At 33.4% G+C, this 19,470-nt stretch overlaps 1 protein-coding gene across 3 annotated transcripts in view; it reads right to left on the reverse strand.

The window, feature by feature from the left end:
- The window catches only part of bnl (fibroblast growth factor branchless), a 127,805-nt gene that overhangs the window by 2,751 nt on the left and 105,584 nt on the right, over positions 1–19,470 (reverse strand). For all 3 annotated transcript variants that reach the window (XM_013318221.1, XM_013318220.1, XM_013318222.1), the window contains exon 2: positions 18,031–18,134. In XM_013318221.1, coding sequence (XP_013173675.1) covers positions 18,031–18,134 — 104 coding nt within the window. The remainder of the gene's footprint in view (positions 1–18,030; positions 18,135–19,470) is intronic.

A 19,470-nucleotide genomic window follows, 5' to 3' on the forward strand; every position in this document is an offset into this window, starting at 1 on the left:
TTTGGAGAGTGATGGAGTGAGGATTAGTGAATTAAAATAATCTTCTAATATTAAAAATTAATTCTATTTCTACTGCCACTGATTCTAAGGAGTTCTTAGTTAAAGAGTTGAGCTAATGGGTCTTTTTTTATAGTCATGTAAAACAATTGAATTTCGTTTATAGTGTCGTCATTTTTCGGTTTTATTGGCAGCCCTATTTATGACGTCAATAATTTGTAATATCGGAAGCATCGCGTTAACCAGTGGATCGATTTATGAAATAAGTCGGCTTCAAGTTCGGCCCACGCGGTTGGCCAGCGGTTTGATTCATGCTCAATTCGTTCATGCGATAGTTTAGTTTATAACTTTATTTAAATTAAAACATTTATGTAATTCTAAATAAAGAATAACTATCGAAATCTAATCTAATTTTATATAGCTGTCGCCCGCGATTCTGTCCGCGCGGAATTAAAGGAACTTAATTAGTACCCTATGTGTTTTCCAGACTATGTTTTACATCAATGTCAAATTTCAGAGATAATCATTAATTCATTCAGTTCTGGAGATTGCTTAGAACAAACAGATGTTTGGGTAGATACCCATCCATACAATATTAGTAAGATTATTGATTTCTTCTTGTCAGCCATGATTCCCCCATTGCTGGGCATAGGCCTCTTCCAAAGATCGCCACGATGACCGGTCCTGTGCTACCTGCATCCAGGACGCTCTCGCAACCTTGACTTATTGATTTAATAACCTATTAATTAGATAAATCGTTGCTAACATAACTTAAACGTCGAATTTTATGTTTAACTTATCCCCGTTGTTAAAAGACTGTATTCTAAAATAAGCAAGAAACACAATTGAAAGTTTGTAAGTAAACTAAGTATTAACTAAATAATCACAATGATTTAGTCTAATAACAAATAAATAATACAACAAGGTAACAAAGAGTTCATGGATCAAGTAAACGCATACATTTTTAAACGGCGAGTCATAAAGTTAAGTAACTTTTTATTTTACATACACATATTATGTTACTCGGCGCACACAATAATTCTAAATCTGTATAGTGTTACAGAATTAACATTGTTCTTTTTCACATCACTTCGCTGTCTCAGCGTCAATATGTCACCGTGAATATGTTGAAATCGGTATTTTATGGTCTTTCTAGATTGGCGAAAAATTTTAATTCAAATTTTATCATTTTATTTCTTAAGTGATTGGGTGGCTCAGAGGTTACGCACTTGGCTAGTAATCTGCAGTTCCTGGGTTCGAATCACGCCGTGTACCTTTGTTTTTTCGACATTTATCCGATGTTCTTACGGTGAAAGAAAACATCGTGATGTAACCTGCACATATCTGTGAAGAGATAAAAAGGTATGTGTGAAGTCAACCAACCCGCACTTGGTCAGCGTGGTTGACTATGGCCTAGTAACCCCTAACTTAGGTTAGGCTCCGAACCCCTCAGTGTGGACTATAGTAAGCTGATGATGCAATTTGACTTTTTTTTCGACTTCGGTTTTATTTAAAGTCTTAAGAATAAGTTTGTAAAATTATAAATACTTTTTTCATTAGTCAGATTTTAAAAAGTCGATGTTTGCAATTTTGTGGCGACAAATATTATAGTATTTATACAGTCGGGAGCTAGTTCGACATTAGTATCTGAAGGGAATATATTGAAACGGACTCTACCACCCATAGCGCTACCTTACGGGTGACATTAGTTGCAAAGTGCAAATTCATTATCAGCCGCTAGATGTCGCTATAGCACGCCACAGACTAAAAATTCATACAATTTTTTACTGAACAACTAACCGTGGGTTTCTTAGATTAAAATCTCTGTTTAAACATGTCATTTCTGTGCTCTTTGACAAAGATATCAATATGTTTCAAACGAAAATTTAAGTGTCAGAAATTCACGGTAAATATGTTTATGATAACAGCTGTTCTTTACTTTAATAATTAAGTTAACCTAACGGATATAACCACTTAAATATAATGAGTACCAGGTATTAAATTAATTCGACTTTAGTTTAGTCGAGAAAGAAACAATTTCGCAGTTCACTAATGAAATAATTTATTTATAAGCTGGTAACTTAAACTAACTAAGCGATACATTTGTAAAAACTTTAATTTAAGATTGTGTGTAGGCAGCCTTACCATTAGACAGTATAATTTCTTTACAAGGGCCGCATAGTTCTCGGCCTCAGGCGTTTTGAAGTAAAATTAATAAGATCTTTATTTAAACTATAAAGTTATTTATTCGTTCGTTTTATAACGTAATTTTGTACAACCCTAATGGATTTTTTATCAATTCATGTCATTTAAAAATACAATATTGCGTGCGCCATTTTGCTTGAGTGCGAAAAGAGCGGGAACTTTGACAGTTCATAACAATAATATTGTTAAAATTAATTAAAGTTTCTCTATGAATCTAACAGGTGTATATCAAATGTGGAATTATAAACAAATGCCAATGATTTTAAAGCTTTGTATTTAAACTATTTAATCCAATTAAGCCAGTGTTGTTTCCGTCAAAATATAACAGCAGACTTTGGTTATCTTATCGCAAAACTATTAGACCCCATTTCCAATAATAGCTGTGGTCCTGCTTAGAACATTGGTCCATAAAACGGGTAAAGTGAGAATCAAAGATAAAGCATAGTGATTGATTAATTCAATTTAGTTATCGATAAAATAGTTCGATAATTATCGATAGAAGATTTTAAGGATAAGAATTTCTTATTAATTAAATTCGGATATACGTTAATTGAAGTTCTTGGTCTTTAATTTAGGATCATTTGTTATTTATTTCAAAGGTAGATTTACAGTAGAAACGTTTTTTTAAAATGCAACAGCTACCGGAAGTTTTTTTTTGTTTTATCTACAAAAAATCATGCATTTCAACTGATTTTAAATCAAATTATGGGATCTTAATTAACTCTATGTCATTTCTATTCTATCTATTAAAAGGTAGAAGATTACAAAAGCTACAATATATTACTAAACTGTACTGTAGGTACTTTATTAGTAAGTAAGTATAAATCAAAATTTGAATTGCATACATTGTAAAATTTACAATCGCCAATATATTCAGAGTTACAGAGATATGTAAATTTCGTTACTCATAAAGCTTACATAAATGCCGTGCGATAAATTCCACGAGCCGTGGGTCAGGTGAACCTACTGGTAAGTCGATAATAAAGATGGATTATCGATAACCTACGGTACAGCGCAGCACGTCACTAGTGGTTAGAGATGGGTTATCGTTGCCGATCTTTATGAGTTCAGAACAATGGATATAAGTTGATTTAATTGTAAAGTATACGAATAGCAAAAGGATCGAAATGATTGTTTCAATAGTGTTAAATCTCATCTGTCAATAACGTGTGAACTAAAAATAAACATTTGTTAAGGAAGAAACAACTCCATATATTTTACTTTTCTTTCCACTTGTCGTTAGCCTACTCTTTGTGGGCACTAAGTAAAGGCGTGAGGATAGGACGAGGTGGGGCGACCGTCTAAGGCGCCCTGTATTAGGGGGCGCCGCTAGCGCTGGAGTCGGATATAACGAGGAGCTTGCGTTAGTCCCTCAGGATATTTTATTTGTAAAAGGGGGCGCCGCAAAAATCTCGACTAGGCGCCGTATATCCAGCCCTGACTAGATCGATCAATCATTCACCATTTCAGTCGTCATTCACTTCGTAATCGTTCTTATATGGAATCTATTCATTCGTAGACCTTTAACAGTGAATGTAGATTTGTGTGAATTTATATATCTACTAGCTATCGCCCGCGACTCCGTCCACGCGGGATTAAAAATAGATGTTGGCCGATTCTCAGACCTACTCAATATGCTCACAAAATTTCATGAGAATCGGTCAAGCCGTTTCGGAGGAGAATGGGAACGAAAATTGTTACACGAGAATTTTATATACATATAAGATTTCAAATACGACACTTATAAGTTAAAAAATAAAAGAAGCATTCAAACAGTTGGAGTTATTTTACCATCAATATTTATATCGGAACACGACAGAAATCTGTTACAATTACTACTTACGATCTAAATTAGTGTGTTAGTGTTTAATTTACGGGTTTCCCGCGTCGTTTGCGCGGTAATAAATACGTCAATTACGGAGACACTCCCCGGACAGATTTACCGCGGCTGACGGGACGCGACACTCGAAAATATTGTCATACACAACTCTTGTAAAGTATCAAAACGATGTAGACGATCTATAGACTTTGTAAGGTTAAGACAGGACAGTTTTTTATATTCTCAAAAATGAACTTTGAGTTAGATAACTATGTCATGTTAATAAGTGCCTAACTATTTTAAATAATTGAAAAAGGGAATTTAGCTCATTTACTTTTCTTATATTTTTAGACATTATTAGTTTGAATCATTTGGCGAGAATAGCGCGCTTTCATTAACAAGTCTAGTGTCAGAATGAACAGTGAGGGGATATAAACGTCGACATTTTAACAAGACTAGTTTTGCGCCAGTACACCCGGCACACTGTCGGATTTTCTTCTTAACAGTATGTACATATTTTCATTGTAATGCAGTGTTAAAATGTACAGTAAATTAATTTGTCATATCTATTAGCTTCTTAATCAATGTAAACTGGCGATGGTAAAGAACCATTCTGAGGCACAGTTCATATTATTTACGATATCATATTATGTAATTAGTGATGTATCGCTATGGGTTGCCGCAATTAAAACGCCTATTATAATTTCTCTTTTATAACGGTTTTTAATATGTGTTATTAAGTTATTTCCTTTTTTAAAATATTCCTTTTTTAAAAACTGTTAAAAAAAAACTATAGCCGAAAATATTAGTAAACTACAAACTACAACAAAAAGCAGTAATTTAATTTAAAATTAAACCGTCTAATTAGTTTCTGTACGCAACTGTCAAAAAATAAAAATAAAAAATCCCTTTGATCCATGTCTATTTTCAGCCAGAGAAAAGCATAAAAATCGATGATGCATTAAACAGTGGCTGTATGCAGAACATCATTTGCCTTTTGAGTTTTCTAATTTAAAAAAAAAATACAATGGCGAACGCCAAACTCGCCATCTTTGTTTCCCAGAAATGACTTATGGAAGATGGACGTTGCATAATTCCAGGTATTGTATACTTCTGTCAAAGTTCCCGCCAAAAGGGTTAGTTGAGAATTCCCGCCATATTTTATTAAGTCTAGCTGTCGTCTGCGAATCTAGTGTGAATATACGAGGGCGATATTCCAATCAGGATATAGGCGAAATTCTTTGGTTTTATTTATCTATTGTTTAATTGCTGATTGTTATCGTAGGGAAGGTATTCAGAGAGTTAAATTACGAGTCTCTTTGGACTATTTTTCGAAGGCATTTGTTCGAAGTTCACGGGCTTACAGGATAATTTGATGGTTTTGTATCAGCTTATGAATCATTAAGATAATATTAGTTTGTAGTTTGCCTTTTAATTTTTAAACTTGATTATGTTATTAAGTTTTATAAGAATATTTTTTGCACCTAGAGTGTTGTATCAAAGATTAAGATCAAAAAATTAGCAAGCAAAAAAGGCGTTATTTTTATAACGTTCCGTGAGATATGTTAGTTAACACAACTAGTCATTATCTCGGTTATATATCTGATTAGCGAATATGTTAATAGCAGTAATTTGTAAAACTAATAATAAGCCGATTTCGATTTAGTAATTGTTCAGTGTGTTTTTGCTCGTCTCGTCAGTTGCTCTTGAATTATTTATCGGCGGCCAGTGTTTCGGTAAGAACACTTGGTGTTTGTTTAATGATATTTTGTTGTGTTTGTTTCGTCAATAATCCGATACATATCGATGATCGAATCGATTTTTTTTCTTAGATTAACGAGCAGCGGCTTTGGACGCTATTAACTTTTTGCCTTACTGCATGTTACATTGTTAACGTCTTGTAAATAATAAATACGCATTTAAAATGTCGGATTTGAAATATTTGAGTGACTTGATTTATGCGCGGCTCTATATTCTTTTTGTCAAAGAATAAACATTGGCTTAGTATTTTTTTTTTAAATTTCAATTTGCTAATGCTTTGTGAATACAAATACATACAAACAAAATATGTTAAATTAAGTCCGAGATCATTTAAAAAAAAACTTTAAAATTTAATTTTTTCTTCAATTTGGCTAACCCTTTGGAAGTTAAATCCGGGTTCAGATTTTGCCATTGCTTCTTACTATTAAGGGAAAGTATGTCATTTTAAAAGTCAAGAATAACTCACTTAGAAGTGTCAATAAAAACAACACGGTCAATTTCACACTGACAAGTTTTTATAACCACTTTTAGTCACACATAATTCGAAATGCTGTATCCATGTTGTATTATTTCCACTCTAGGACAAAAGGCGTAAAACAAAAATAAAAGGATATGAAGATAAAAGTTTACGATCGGGTAATATCATTGTTGCCGCTAACGCGTCGTCTTTATGGGAATTTAAAATCTCTGGCAATATTATGTCGCGGCGAGACACCACCGCCATCTAGTGTAAAGTTATTATAATGTAGTTATCGTGTTCGCATCGCTTCACTAAACAAAAAAAAAAAACTTTTAAACGTAAACGTTACATCACTTTATCGTTGCAGGCTAAGTAAGTGATAGAACGAATAGCGTACATGTTTGTAAAAATTTAAATCTTACTAATACTATAAATGCGAAAGTTTAGATGGATGGATGTTTGTTAGAAGGTATCTCCAGAACGGCTGCATAGATCTCGATGAAATTTGGCATAGGTATAGAATATAGTCTGGAAGAACACATAGGCTTATTATTAGGTTTATTTATTTTCGCGCGGACGGAGTCGCGGGCGACAGCTAGCTAACAAAGCTGATGGGTAATCTATAGTAATGCGAGAAATTGGGACTATTAAGTTTTAATTACGCGTAAGTAAAATTTTTATAGAGTATTAATTATTATTTATTTATAATAACAATATTTAATTCAAATAATATAAAATAAACTCAAATTTTCTTATCTTTTTAATTTTTTTTGTAATTTATAGTGATGGGACTTAACGCTCTCGCTTTGAATATCTCTCTAAACTATCTCAAAGCCCACACTGAACCCGATAGTCGAAAATTCGATATCATTATTAATCAATAATAAATTTATAACGAATTACAATCTCCTAATCTTAGCCGAGTGAGCTCGTAAAGCGGTGCCTTTCGTCCTTTCTAAGAGAATTCCTTACGTCAATAAAACCATCGTAAAATATGAGATCGACGATATTTGTATAAAGTACTATACTCAGCGTTTCAAGTTTTTTTTCTTCTTTAAATGTAAAAATAATATTTGAAAAACTTTAACCGAATAATCGTAGTAGCGGGAATCGATTTGATTTTTCTATGAATATGTAATAGTCAATGGCTTTGATCCGATTGGAACGTGTCAGTGTTCTAAATTTAAATTCAGATTTTTTTTTATTTTAAATTATTTTTTTAAATTTAGAATAGAAAATAAGAATGTAGTATGATTTATCTATGGATTTATACGACAAAGAAATATTTTTTTTTTCAGTCATTAAATCCCAAATGTCGATATAAAGAGTCACATAAATTAAAGTTGAGCAACTAGAAAAAGTAGAAAGATGGCATAGGACAAAAATCAAGGTGCCATAAATAATGCGACATATTAAAACATAAAATAGGGTAAACAATCGTAAATAAAAATTACAATGAAAACACACAATGTGGTCGTTAATTCACATATAAATTATGTCTATTTTGTGAACCGTTTTACACTTTTTTTTTCTACCGCCATAATTTTTTGTGCTGGCAAGACACGGGCGGCGCCTGTGGCGCGGCGAAACCCTTTAGTCTGAATTTAATTTTTTTTTAACTCGATGTTGCTTTTTTCTATCCATTCAAATCGATATCATTCCCGGCGTTAAAATGTTTAGAGTAGGCGTTATTAATCCTATTCTAATTATTATCTTAAAGCGCTTTATTATATTACACTTTCATGACTTATGAAATTGAACTTATTATATTTTATACCTTAGTAATATTATAAAGGTTAATGTTTGGATGGAGGGATGGATGTATATTTGTTTGAAGGTATCCTGAGAACGTAGTAGAGTATGTTAAACATAGTCTGGAAGGACACATAGGCTACTAATAAAGTTTTTTTAATACTGCGCGGACGGAGTTGCGGACGACAGCTGGTGTTAAATACGAAAAGCAAGCGACCAGTTTAACTCCATTTGGATGGATGTTTGTTTGAAGATATCTCCAGAACGGCTTAACGGATCTCGTCTGAACGGAACGGAACGTAGTCTGGAAGCACGCATAGGCTACTAATAAAGTTTTTGTTTAATTTGCTAATTGTATAATATTGCTAATTCTGTAATAAAACGGTAACCCCAAAAACAGTAATTAAAAAAATAAACATTAACACTGGCATATAATAAACAGTTGACAGTAGAAAAATTAAAAAAAACTATGGTTGTTATATTCTGTGACGGATTAGATTGTGACAATTGAGTGTAGGTACGTCACTAGACAATCGGAAGCTGATCCTGACCAAATGATCGGGATATTCCCACGGGATACCGTTATAATAATGCTTTGGATACATAAAAATAAAGTTGACTTAGCCATTTTTATGCGTATTTAAAAGTTTACTAGTTCCTATGTATTTTAAAGTGAAGCTACTTAGTCTTTGAAAGTGTACAAGCAAGGAGTATTATTTTCTGACACTGGCGATGCAAAAATGGTCAGCCATTAAAAATTAAAAAACTATATTTACGATGTAACCTACTCTACGTATCCATGTTACATACGGTACAAGATAAATAGTAACTATCTAATCTTGTATTAAAAAATCTTCTAACTCGCATTATATATACTTAATTATTTATATTCCCAGTGTATCGCTTACCTTGAAGTTAAGTTCGTTCCGTTATTCATTTTGGTGTTGGAAACTATGACGTAACTAGAAGATTATTTATGATGGATGGATGTTCTCGGTGGCTGAATATCCCACGAACCAGTCAATGGACGGAGCTAGACGATAATCGAAGCCACTGTCATAATAAAGGGTCTTTGCTTCCGCACTTAGTATCGATTGAAGATTTATTGACCTGGGATGAGACTGGATGCGATGCAATTATGTTAAACAGATTAATATATGATAGACAATAGCCAGAGAAGTGTGTTATTATAAGTCTAACTGTCGCATATAGAAACATTGGCTATGGTCTCTAAGGCAGTCCCTATGTGTACCTTTAATTCGAGATATCTACACTAAGCAAAGGTGAGAAATTCAAAATAGAATTAAAGATGTTACTGTTATTAATATTTTAATTTAAAAACGACAGGTTAAATTTTAACGCAAAATATGCATTGCTTTGTTTGTCGTTGTTTTAAAGTATTGATTCATATCTTTTATAAATTCTTGGCTGAATCCTTCCATTTGTCTTGTCTACATAACTAAACGAATTATAGATAATAAAAATTTATTCTATTGTACAAAGTATTCCTGATTATCATTTAACAAGTAAAAGAGCAGTCCTTTTAAGGATACATAAGTTCCTGTCACTTTATAAACAAAGCGTAGGATACCAAAAGTATGGACGTGAAAAGAATTAGATTAAAAACTTTTTAGTAAACTTGCTTTTGTCAAATTAGTTTCATTTTTAATCTGTTGTTAGCTGTCAACTAACTGTAAAATGTCCAGTACTGAGAGGAAAGGATAACGGATCATTTATTATTCACCAATTATAATGGACCACTCGCTCTATCTTGTTAAAACCAAGTTCTTAAATAGGAACACCCAAGCAGTCGCTTTATTCTAAAAACTCTTTATTTAACCATAGATATGTCAATGTTGTGACGATTTTTATAAAGGACATATTTAGATATTCTTGGAATAAAAATACCGGGATTTTTTTTACAATAGGAATAGGAAACTTACGATTAAAGATTAAAAAGTATTTTGTGAAATACATATTTATGAGGTTATCTGTCAAATGTCAAAATTTTATTTATAATGCGAAAGTTTTATTATATTAAAACAAAGGGAACGTGTTAGCTATCCTTAAAACAATTCGATGTTTTTTTAACGTTTTATTTTTAACACAGTATTCGTACCTCTATAAATCAGGGAGATCACAAATAGAAAGCGGCCATAGGCAATAAATTTTTGGTTTTAAATCGATCTAAATCTCTGGAATCCTAAATCAATCTGCCATGAATAATAACCTAACTCTATCTGGGGCGTATAAATGCCTCGAATTCCATGTTATTTTTGTGTTGTATTGTTTTAAGAAAACATACGACATAAATAAAGAAAAGCAACGCCCGTCACCTATAGACCTCCTCTTGTAGTCATAGATTATGAATGTCAATTCTATTTGGCAAAGAATAACAACATTTGTTTTTATAAATGGCCAGTGTTGCCTAAGAAATGTTTTTTTTTATTCTTTAAAGTCAAAATTAAATAAATAGTTTTTAATGCAATGCTTACTATAAACTTATGTGTTATTCGACGCTTATATTCTATGTATGTGTATCATCAATTTCTATAATTATAGTTAGGCCTATGTGCTCTTTAGGACTGTATTCTACACGATCCATGAAGCCGTACATACCTTTCAACAAACATCCAACCATCCATCCATCTAAACATTCGCATTTATAATATTAGATAGCAAAATAAGCTAATAGAAAATATGTTTACAATTGTATTCGAGTCGTCCATTCTTCAATGGCAGTAGGCGAGCGTAGTGAACAAGGATAGCACAGCATCACTTGCACCCTATCTCTGGGCCACACATCTCTATGACAAATCGATCTTCGCTTTAATGAATCGGGAACTCCCTGATTAATGGTGTCACTTCACCCTTATCTTTAAAATGTAAGTGTAGCGCCCACTTTAATGGGATCACCCCAATATCTATATAACACGATCAATTTCAAATGCATTACACTTTGTTTTATAATCATAATATGAAAGATGTTTTTAATTTAGTCGTATAACTATCACAATCTTTCTTGACACAATTAGCAGGTGTCAAAATATTTTGAATTACTGCGTTATTTCTAGTTTCATTTGATTACGTAAACTTTTGAAAGGCTTCAATATTATTTATCTCTTTAGTGTAATAAAATAAAACAATGAGAATCTCCTTAAAGCCTTTAAATCGAATCGATTGGATCCATTGTTACCTCCTGTAGTTTACGTGACTGATTTTGAAGAATGAAGTTTTATTTGATTTTGATTTTTACCTAATCTTATATATATACATAAAAGAAAGTTGTGTTAGTTACACTATTTATAACTGAACAACGACTTTACTGATATGGTTGAGCTGCTTTTTATTTAACTTACTAATATTATAAATGCGAATGTTTAGATGGATGTGATGTGGAAGGATGGATGGGTGGGCTACACTAATTAAGTTTTTTTATATATTCACGCAGACGGAGTCGCGGGCGACAGCTAGTATTTTATACAAAGATTTTGGTATTAAAAACAAACCATTCCGTCGATTTTATTTACAATTTTTTATGTATTAACTGTAATAATATTTTGATACTGTGATATTATTTAATTAAATATCGGAATGTAAGTTTTGGAGCAAGCGACCAACATGAATTAACCGCATTAGCAAATCGACCGCTGACCATAGACAATCTGAAATTGCAGATGAGTTGCCAACATACAAAATAACATTCACAACATGCTTAAGAAAAAAAAAGTTTCATAACGTCTTATCGTATTTAATGTTTATTTTGTTGAGTTATCTTCAGAATGTAACCACAGTTTTCCTGCAGTTTTATCCAGTAACTTATTATCATTAAGTTAACGGCATATGAAAAACGGTGATATTTTCCCAAAGAAACAATAACAACTAACTTTAATATCAGTTTGCGTAGACGAAAACAAAGTAGTTTATTCTAAATCTAATTTTCTTTATTGCCTTTCGTGTGGGGAGCATTCGACATAGACAAATGATGAATATCTACTTTATTACTACGTTAAGGAATATGTTCTTCAATATATTAACAAAACTAGCTGTCACCCGTGACTCTGACCGTGCGGAAAACATTAAGTAGCCTATATTTTCTTCCAGACTATGTTCTACATCTGTGCCAAATTTCATCAAGATCCATGAAACATTTACGGAGATACATTCAAACATCTATCTATTTAAACTTTCGCATTTATAATATTAGTAAGATTAATTTAGAGTGTAAAACTACGCTATATGCGATTTTTAATTGTTAAAAAGTTTTCGAAACGTGGAGTTTATCAGGTATGTGTTTTTTTATGTAACCAAGTCACTAAGCATAAGGAATTCATATTTCAACATATTCCAAAAACATCTCCGGTCCCCAAATAAGTGTGGTTTTTTCTTAACTTTTATAGCCCTTCCCGTAAGTCTGGCGATGCTTATCAAGTCTTGTTTGTGACTTTGTTTATGATTGTGTTTAATTTGTCGCCCTTATATTAGGTTATATTGATTGCTAATTAACTATGGAAAGAGATAATTTAAATAAAATAAATTTAACAGTCTTCTTTAAAATACAGTTCAGTTATCTTGCAAATATAGCATGTATGTTATGGCGATAAAATCCAGTTCAAATTTAAAAAAAAAGTTAGATGAAGTAAATCTTACATGAAAACAAAATGTTTCGAATGTAAACACATGTATTACACAAATGCTTAAATAAACAACAACACTTTCAAAATGTCCATTCTCAAATTTCTCAAGCATTTATCTCAACATAGGAATCGAATAAAAGTCGATTTTTTTATCAAATAAATCGCATTCCCGTACACAGTCACAATAATATTGACATCGTCTTCTATTCACACGTAATGGTGATCGAAGTGGACACGTGGGCAGATGGTAAGCAATTACGTCTTGTTACCATCCCGACATAATAATGTAGAAAAAAAAACCTTTTATTATTCTCAAATAAAGATAAGAATAACACACAAGTTCAACTCTAGACGCGCGTGGGTGTTGTAATATAAATAAATTAATGGAATCAAAGTTAAAAAGCCTCCTCCATATAGTATTAGCTTCGCTTTACGCCTATTAATAGAAGAGGCGATACATCATCACCGTGTCAGGGTAAGGGTTGCCAGCAAAAACTACAACATTGAGACATAAATTCGTTAAAAGGAAACAATTTGAATCAAACATGCCACTTAGTTTTAAACTATAGTGGTTTATTTGTTCCTTATTAGTAAAAATGTCATGAACATTTTTTTTATCACATAGTTAATAAAACGGTCATCTGACAAATCATTTCATAAATGTTAGTAAACAGCAGATTTAACTATGTTAGATTAGATTCTTACTAATATTATAAATGCGAATGTTTGGATGGATGTTTGTTTGAAGGTATCTCCGGAATGGCTGAACGGATTTTTAATGAAATTTGACACGGTACTTATTATTATTTTTTTAAATATCGCGCGGACGGAGTCGCAGGCGACAACTGAACATTAGAAATATAATATTTTATGTTCGTTTATTCAGCCACGGCGTATTTCAATTTAGAATAAAATAATACAAGTAACACAATAACATTTGGGTATAATACCAAAATGTCAAATGAGATTTTTTTGTCGATTAATTTTTCCCGCCAAAATTTTGACAGCTTGACATCGCGCCACCCACAGACAAGTGTTACCAACACAGATTATAACAGATCGTGTGTCAAACAATTCAATTAACAATACCCTTACGCATTGTAAGAAATCCATTCAAATAAACATTTCGTTAGAAAAAAAAATCAAACGACTTTAAGTCTTATTCCATTGTGAGATTTGATAGTCGATTGTTACTAACCTTTGAATATAAAGAAACGGACTAGGCAAAGAGTCGCCATACCAAATTTTCTCAAATTAACAAAGTAAAGATCACTTTTGTGCATTGTGTATTAGAAAATGTAAAGAAACAGACTAGGCAAAGATTTTGTAACCAACTAAATTTTGTCACTTTCACGAAGGATTAGGTAAAGATGACGGTTGTGTATATCACGGAGACAATTCGTCTTAATGAACGCTTAGAAACAGACGCAAAAACACCAAACGAGCACACAAGGAAGTTAAGAATTGTTCGTTTTTTTTCTATGACTTTGACAGGTCCTGCCTTTATGAGTTAAAGATTTGATAGTCGATCATTGGTGGCTTTGTAGTTGTTTATTGTTGAGAAGAAATAGGTCATTTATTGTGACTGTGTTTGTAAGGGTTGGTTAATACTGATTTTGTATCATCATCAATCAAACTGACGGATCGGTATCCTGTCGTGGTGAAAGTTTAGTGTTGTGCTTCGGTTCTTTGAAGTTGTTATATTGAGAAACTTTAATCAATCGTAAAAGAATCGGTATTAAGAAATGTTTTATATTTATTATGATGATTAAAAGGTGTTATTAATAAGGTCTTTTGATAGATAACTCGATAAGTACTAGTGTTGGGATATCGATTTAACAAGACTTTTCTATCAACAGTCGATAAAGTTTTTTTATATCATAAGGTGGCAAACGAGCGAGCGGCTACCTGAAATCGTTGAAATAGCGAAGTGACCATTGCCTATAGATATACGCAATTGCTTATGCGTTGCCTACCTTTAACTAACGGAGGCGAGGATGCACAGAAAGAAAATATTTTCCCTTTCCGTGCATCCTCTCATACGGAAAGTCCAGTTCCACTTTCCATCCTTTCCTTATAAGAAAAGGGGTGAGAAGGGAAAGAGGACTAAATTAGGCCTCCGGGACGTAAACTCATCAGACGAAACGCGGAATTGCTTCCACTTGACGCTTTCTGTTTGGTCGTGGTATTTCACCGGGCGAGACGCGCCAATTTGTGCGATGATGTTAAAGCGGGCTCTTCCACTCTGTTAACTTTTACAAAAAAAATAATTTCTTGATAATGAATAAAATAATTACTTAAATAGTTCTTAGTAATAACTAGATGTGTAAGCTAATGAAGCTGTTATACGATTAGTGTTGCCAGATCTTAATCAGCAGCCGTTGGTATATATTAAATAACGATATGGCTTCCGTGTACGTTATTGTGACCATATATCTACAAAATTCATGGACTTATTACTGTTTAATCTATAACACATTGTAATCCCGGTTGTTCATTATGTATATACTGCGAAATGTTATTATAGTTGTATGTCTTCGGTAGTATTTTGTTGAATAACAAGCTTTTGCTCGCGACTCCTGCCGTACGTAATTAAAAAAGCTTGATTAGTAGCTTATATGTTCTTTCAGATGTTTTACATTTACGCCAAAGCGTAAATGCAGCCATGCCATGCAGCTATTCTGGAGATACCTTCTTACAAACACCTATCCATTCATACATCCAAACATTCGCATTTATAATATTAGTAAGTTACATTCTTTTATATTTATTTTATATTTTTAATCGATATTTTACGTCAGGCCTAACTTTAATTTTTAATGATTATTTCTTTTTTTATTAACTTACTCCAAAAAGGAGGAGGTTCTAAATACGTCTGCATGTTTTTTTTTCATTCTAATTTTGTTTCAATCATGTCCTATATAATTTGGTGGTATGTCCACCGTAGCATGAGTTAAGCGTTGATAGGCAGTGCGCAGGCGGCGGCTGTGTACTTTCGATCGTCGACTGTAAGATACCAGACCGCATGTGGACTAAATATAATGTAGACATGTTTCATACGTAGTAGCAAATCTTAAAGAGACATGAAACAACAAGACATGACACAAATCAAATGGATATGGATAATCATTATAAAAATACTTTTTTATACTTAAATATCTGTAAAGGGAATTAAATGAGTAGCCTATGTGTTCTTCCAGACTATGTTCTATATCTATATCAAATTTCAGTATCTCCGGAAGAGCGTCGGTGGCTCAGCGGTCAAGCACTCGACTTGCAATCTGCAGGTCCTGGGTTCGAATCCCGCCATGTACCAATGTGTTTTTCGATTTCCGATTTACATATGTACATTTATCCGACATTCTTACGGTGAAGGAAAACATCGTGATGCACTTGGCCAGCGTGGTTGACTATGGCTTAATCACCCTTAACTAGGGTAGGCCCCGAGCCCCTCGGTGGGGACGTATAGTGAGCTGATGATGATGAGTATCTCCGGAAAGGCTCAATAGAGATCTGTTGAGCCGTTTCGGAGATGCCTTCAAGCATCCATCTAAACATTCACATTTATAATATTAGTATGAAGTGCGATGAATGAAAAAACGGTTAATACGGAAATGGTAAAGTATTGTAAAAATGAGGGCTAATCCACACCAAAGGGCTTGGAAGCTACTCGAATTAGGGGTGACCAGGTCATAGTCAACCACGCTGTACCAGTGTTGATTTCACACATCTTTGATTTTTTGCGTAGATATGTGTAGGTTGCCTCACGATGTTTTCCTTCACAGTAAGAACGTCGGATAAATTAACGTATGAGTTTCGAAAATTGAAAAAAAACATTAGTTCAAGCGGGGATTTAATTTGACTTTAAAACTGCGTGAACGAAACTGGTTTTTAAATTTGCTAAAACATAATTAAAATATATTGCTCAAAAGCCCTGTAGTCAAGTTATTAGTGTATTTTAAATTAAACGACATACATCAGGATATGTCATGATTCCTTTACGTGCAGGAATGCAGGATCAATCTAGTTCATTGCGTTATGTGTCAAATTCATTGGAACTGGAAATAAATCAATTGCTACAAACATTTATGTGACACAACTTTGTAATCCGTGTCACCTAACATTCAAACATCGTGTCACCTAACATTCAAACATCCTGTACACATGTCAGTCTTTATGTGAATTCTTGGTTATATTGCAGGGTTTGTTACTAGATGTGCTGGCGACTTTGTCCGCGTGAAATAGTAGTCTTAGTTAGCATTTCCTTATTGTCTATTTGAATGACAAATGTATTTATATCGAATCAACAACCTAAAAAATGTCAAAAATGACAAACTTTTTTTTCGACCTTTTATCAGCTTTTTTCGTATTAAAAAGTAGCCTTTGACTTTACTCAGGCTCTACAATATCTGTGTTCCAAATTTAATTTAAATCGGTTCAGTAGTTTTGGCGCGAAAGCGCAAACAAAGTGACTTTTTTATGTTAAATAAAAATCAAAATTATATATGCATCTGGTTTAGTAAAAGAATTTAAGGGACAAAGAATGTTTTGCCTTAAAAAAAAATTGTTAATAAATTTTTTTTTGCTTGTGTCCTCGTAATTTTTGTTTATATTTTCCAACTAAAGTTATTCGAATGTTACGAAAGAAAAGATAACGCCCATACGATTGTTCTCATGTGACATTTAAATGTGCCCTCTGACCGTTACATTCCACGCATAGTGTAATACTACAAAATACCAAACACTATCATCTATCTATACTGTCTATTATTTCTAATGCAATCACAATATAACACATTTAACTTTAAATTAGTAACAAATGTACTGTTTAAAAATATAAATTAAGTATTAAAAACAATAATAAGTAACAAAAATTTAAAAACTGATTGAAATGAGCTTTGATATATAAACACGTCTAAACACTGAGGTATATACGTCCGGTGGCAGCACCGACTAGTTTCGAGCCCATCGGCGGCCCTTCATCAGGATGAGTGGTACTAGTATTATTTCGCGGACGCGACCCGTCGCTCACTGATACGGTGCCGCCACCGGACGTATATACGTGAGTGTTTAGCCGTGTTTATATATCAGTTTAGTATAATGTCTCACGAAAGTTTGAATAATTGCAATGAGCTTTGTCTAAAACGAAAACTTCTTATAATTAGATCACAAGAATGTAAAACCATACACGAAAACTAAAGGTACGCGTCCATTGGCCTGCGCCGGACGTACCGCACGCACGGAGTAATCTTTCCAAGCGGGCGGCGCGGATGGACTCAACACTGTAAAATCATATAAAGTTAAAATCCGTTGCGGGCCGTGCGGGCGATGCGGGCCAATGGACACGTACCTTATTTTATTTCAATTTGTATGTATGATGTATGTGTGTGTGAACTTACATTAGCGTAGTGGAAGCCGCAGGCGTCCATGCAGAGGTAGAGGCAGGTGGAGACCCCCTGGATCGTCAGGAGGCCGACCTTGTATGTCGCACGCTGAAGTATCGCTGGAACAAAACGCCAGATCTTACTATCTTCAAGTTACAACTATACCACGCGTCCCCTTCCCTTCCCTTACAATGCTAAACACTGAATAACTTTTTAAATTATAAATTATTTGGTAGATAGTAATTTAGAGTTGTATAATGCCCGCTTAACGTTCCGTTTTAACAGAACTGGGAGGTTAGACAAAGTATATTCGCTACGCAGCGACTCCATAGCTCATTTCAAAAACTGACACGCGACAATCACACGACTTATCCAAAGTTCCAGTTCCATATATATTTGAAGTTTCCTATGGAATCGCCTCGAATTTAATGCATTTTCTCTTACCCCGCTGTTCAATTGTTCTTGAAACAAACGGCTTATTTAAGTGATGTCCGAAAAAGTGTTTAATGCAAACGTATTCTAGTGTAAAATGTATAATCGAATGAAAACAAAATATAAGGAAATATTATCTTTCTGTGCATCCTCTCCTTCGTCGATTAAAGGTAGGCAACGCATATGCAATTGCGTATGTCTATGGGCAACGGTCACTTCGCTATTTCAGCGATTTCAGGTGGCCGCTCGCACGTTTGCCACCTTATGATATAAAAAAGAACATTTTTATTACCTATTTCATGTTTTAAATTCAGAATTCTTTAAATACAGATTAAATGTTATTATCCGTGAGAAAATTCAAATCTAAATACAAAAGTTTATAGTCGCAACATCCCTATTTATCTGTCCACTCATTTGACATCTGTAAATGGTAAATACCGTTGAAATGTCTAATACATATGTCTCGTACCGGTCACATAAAACACACCGTGAAAGGAATGTTCAACCATCATTCACTCACTATTCATTCACTTACTATTCATTCACTTACAAGACATTAAATAAATAGACAGTAATTTCATTCAATCCAGGTCAGGGATAGCGAACCAATGGCACGCGACGCAATATTTTCTCTGAATCACTACGAATAAAGTTTGTAGTAATTAAATGGGGATCAAATAAAACGCTTTGATATGTTGCCAATCTTAAAAATAAAATTAACATTATGTTGGATCTTGGGGGTTAGACAAAGTGCATTTACTTCGAAGCGATTCCATAACGAACTTCAAAGATGTATACTGTTAGGAAGAAAATCCGACACTGTGCTGGTGTATCGGTGCAACACTAGCCTTACTAAAATGTCGACGCTTATGTCCCCTCACTAATCATTCTGACACTTGACTTTGTAACGAAAGCGCGAGAATCACGCCAAAAGATTCTAATAAATAATGTCTTAAAATACAGACAATCATTGTCGATAAATTAGGTGATTGTCGCGCGTCATTTCCATTCAATATTGATGTG

Source organism: Papilio xuthus, unplaced genomic scaffold (genome assembly GCF_000836235.2).
Source record: "Papilio xuthus unplaced genomic scaffold, Pxut_1.1 DF826933.1, whole genome shotgun sequence".
NCBI lineage: Eukaryota > Metazoa > Arthropoda > Insecta > Lepidoptera > Papilionidae > Papilio > Papilio xuthus.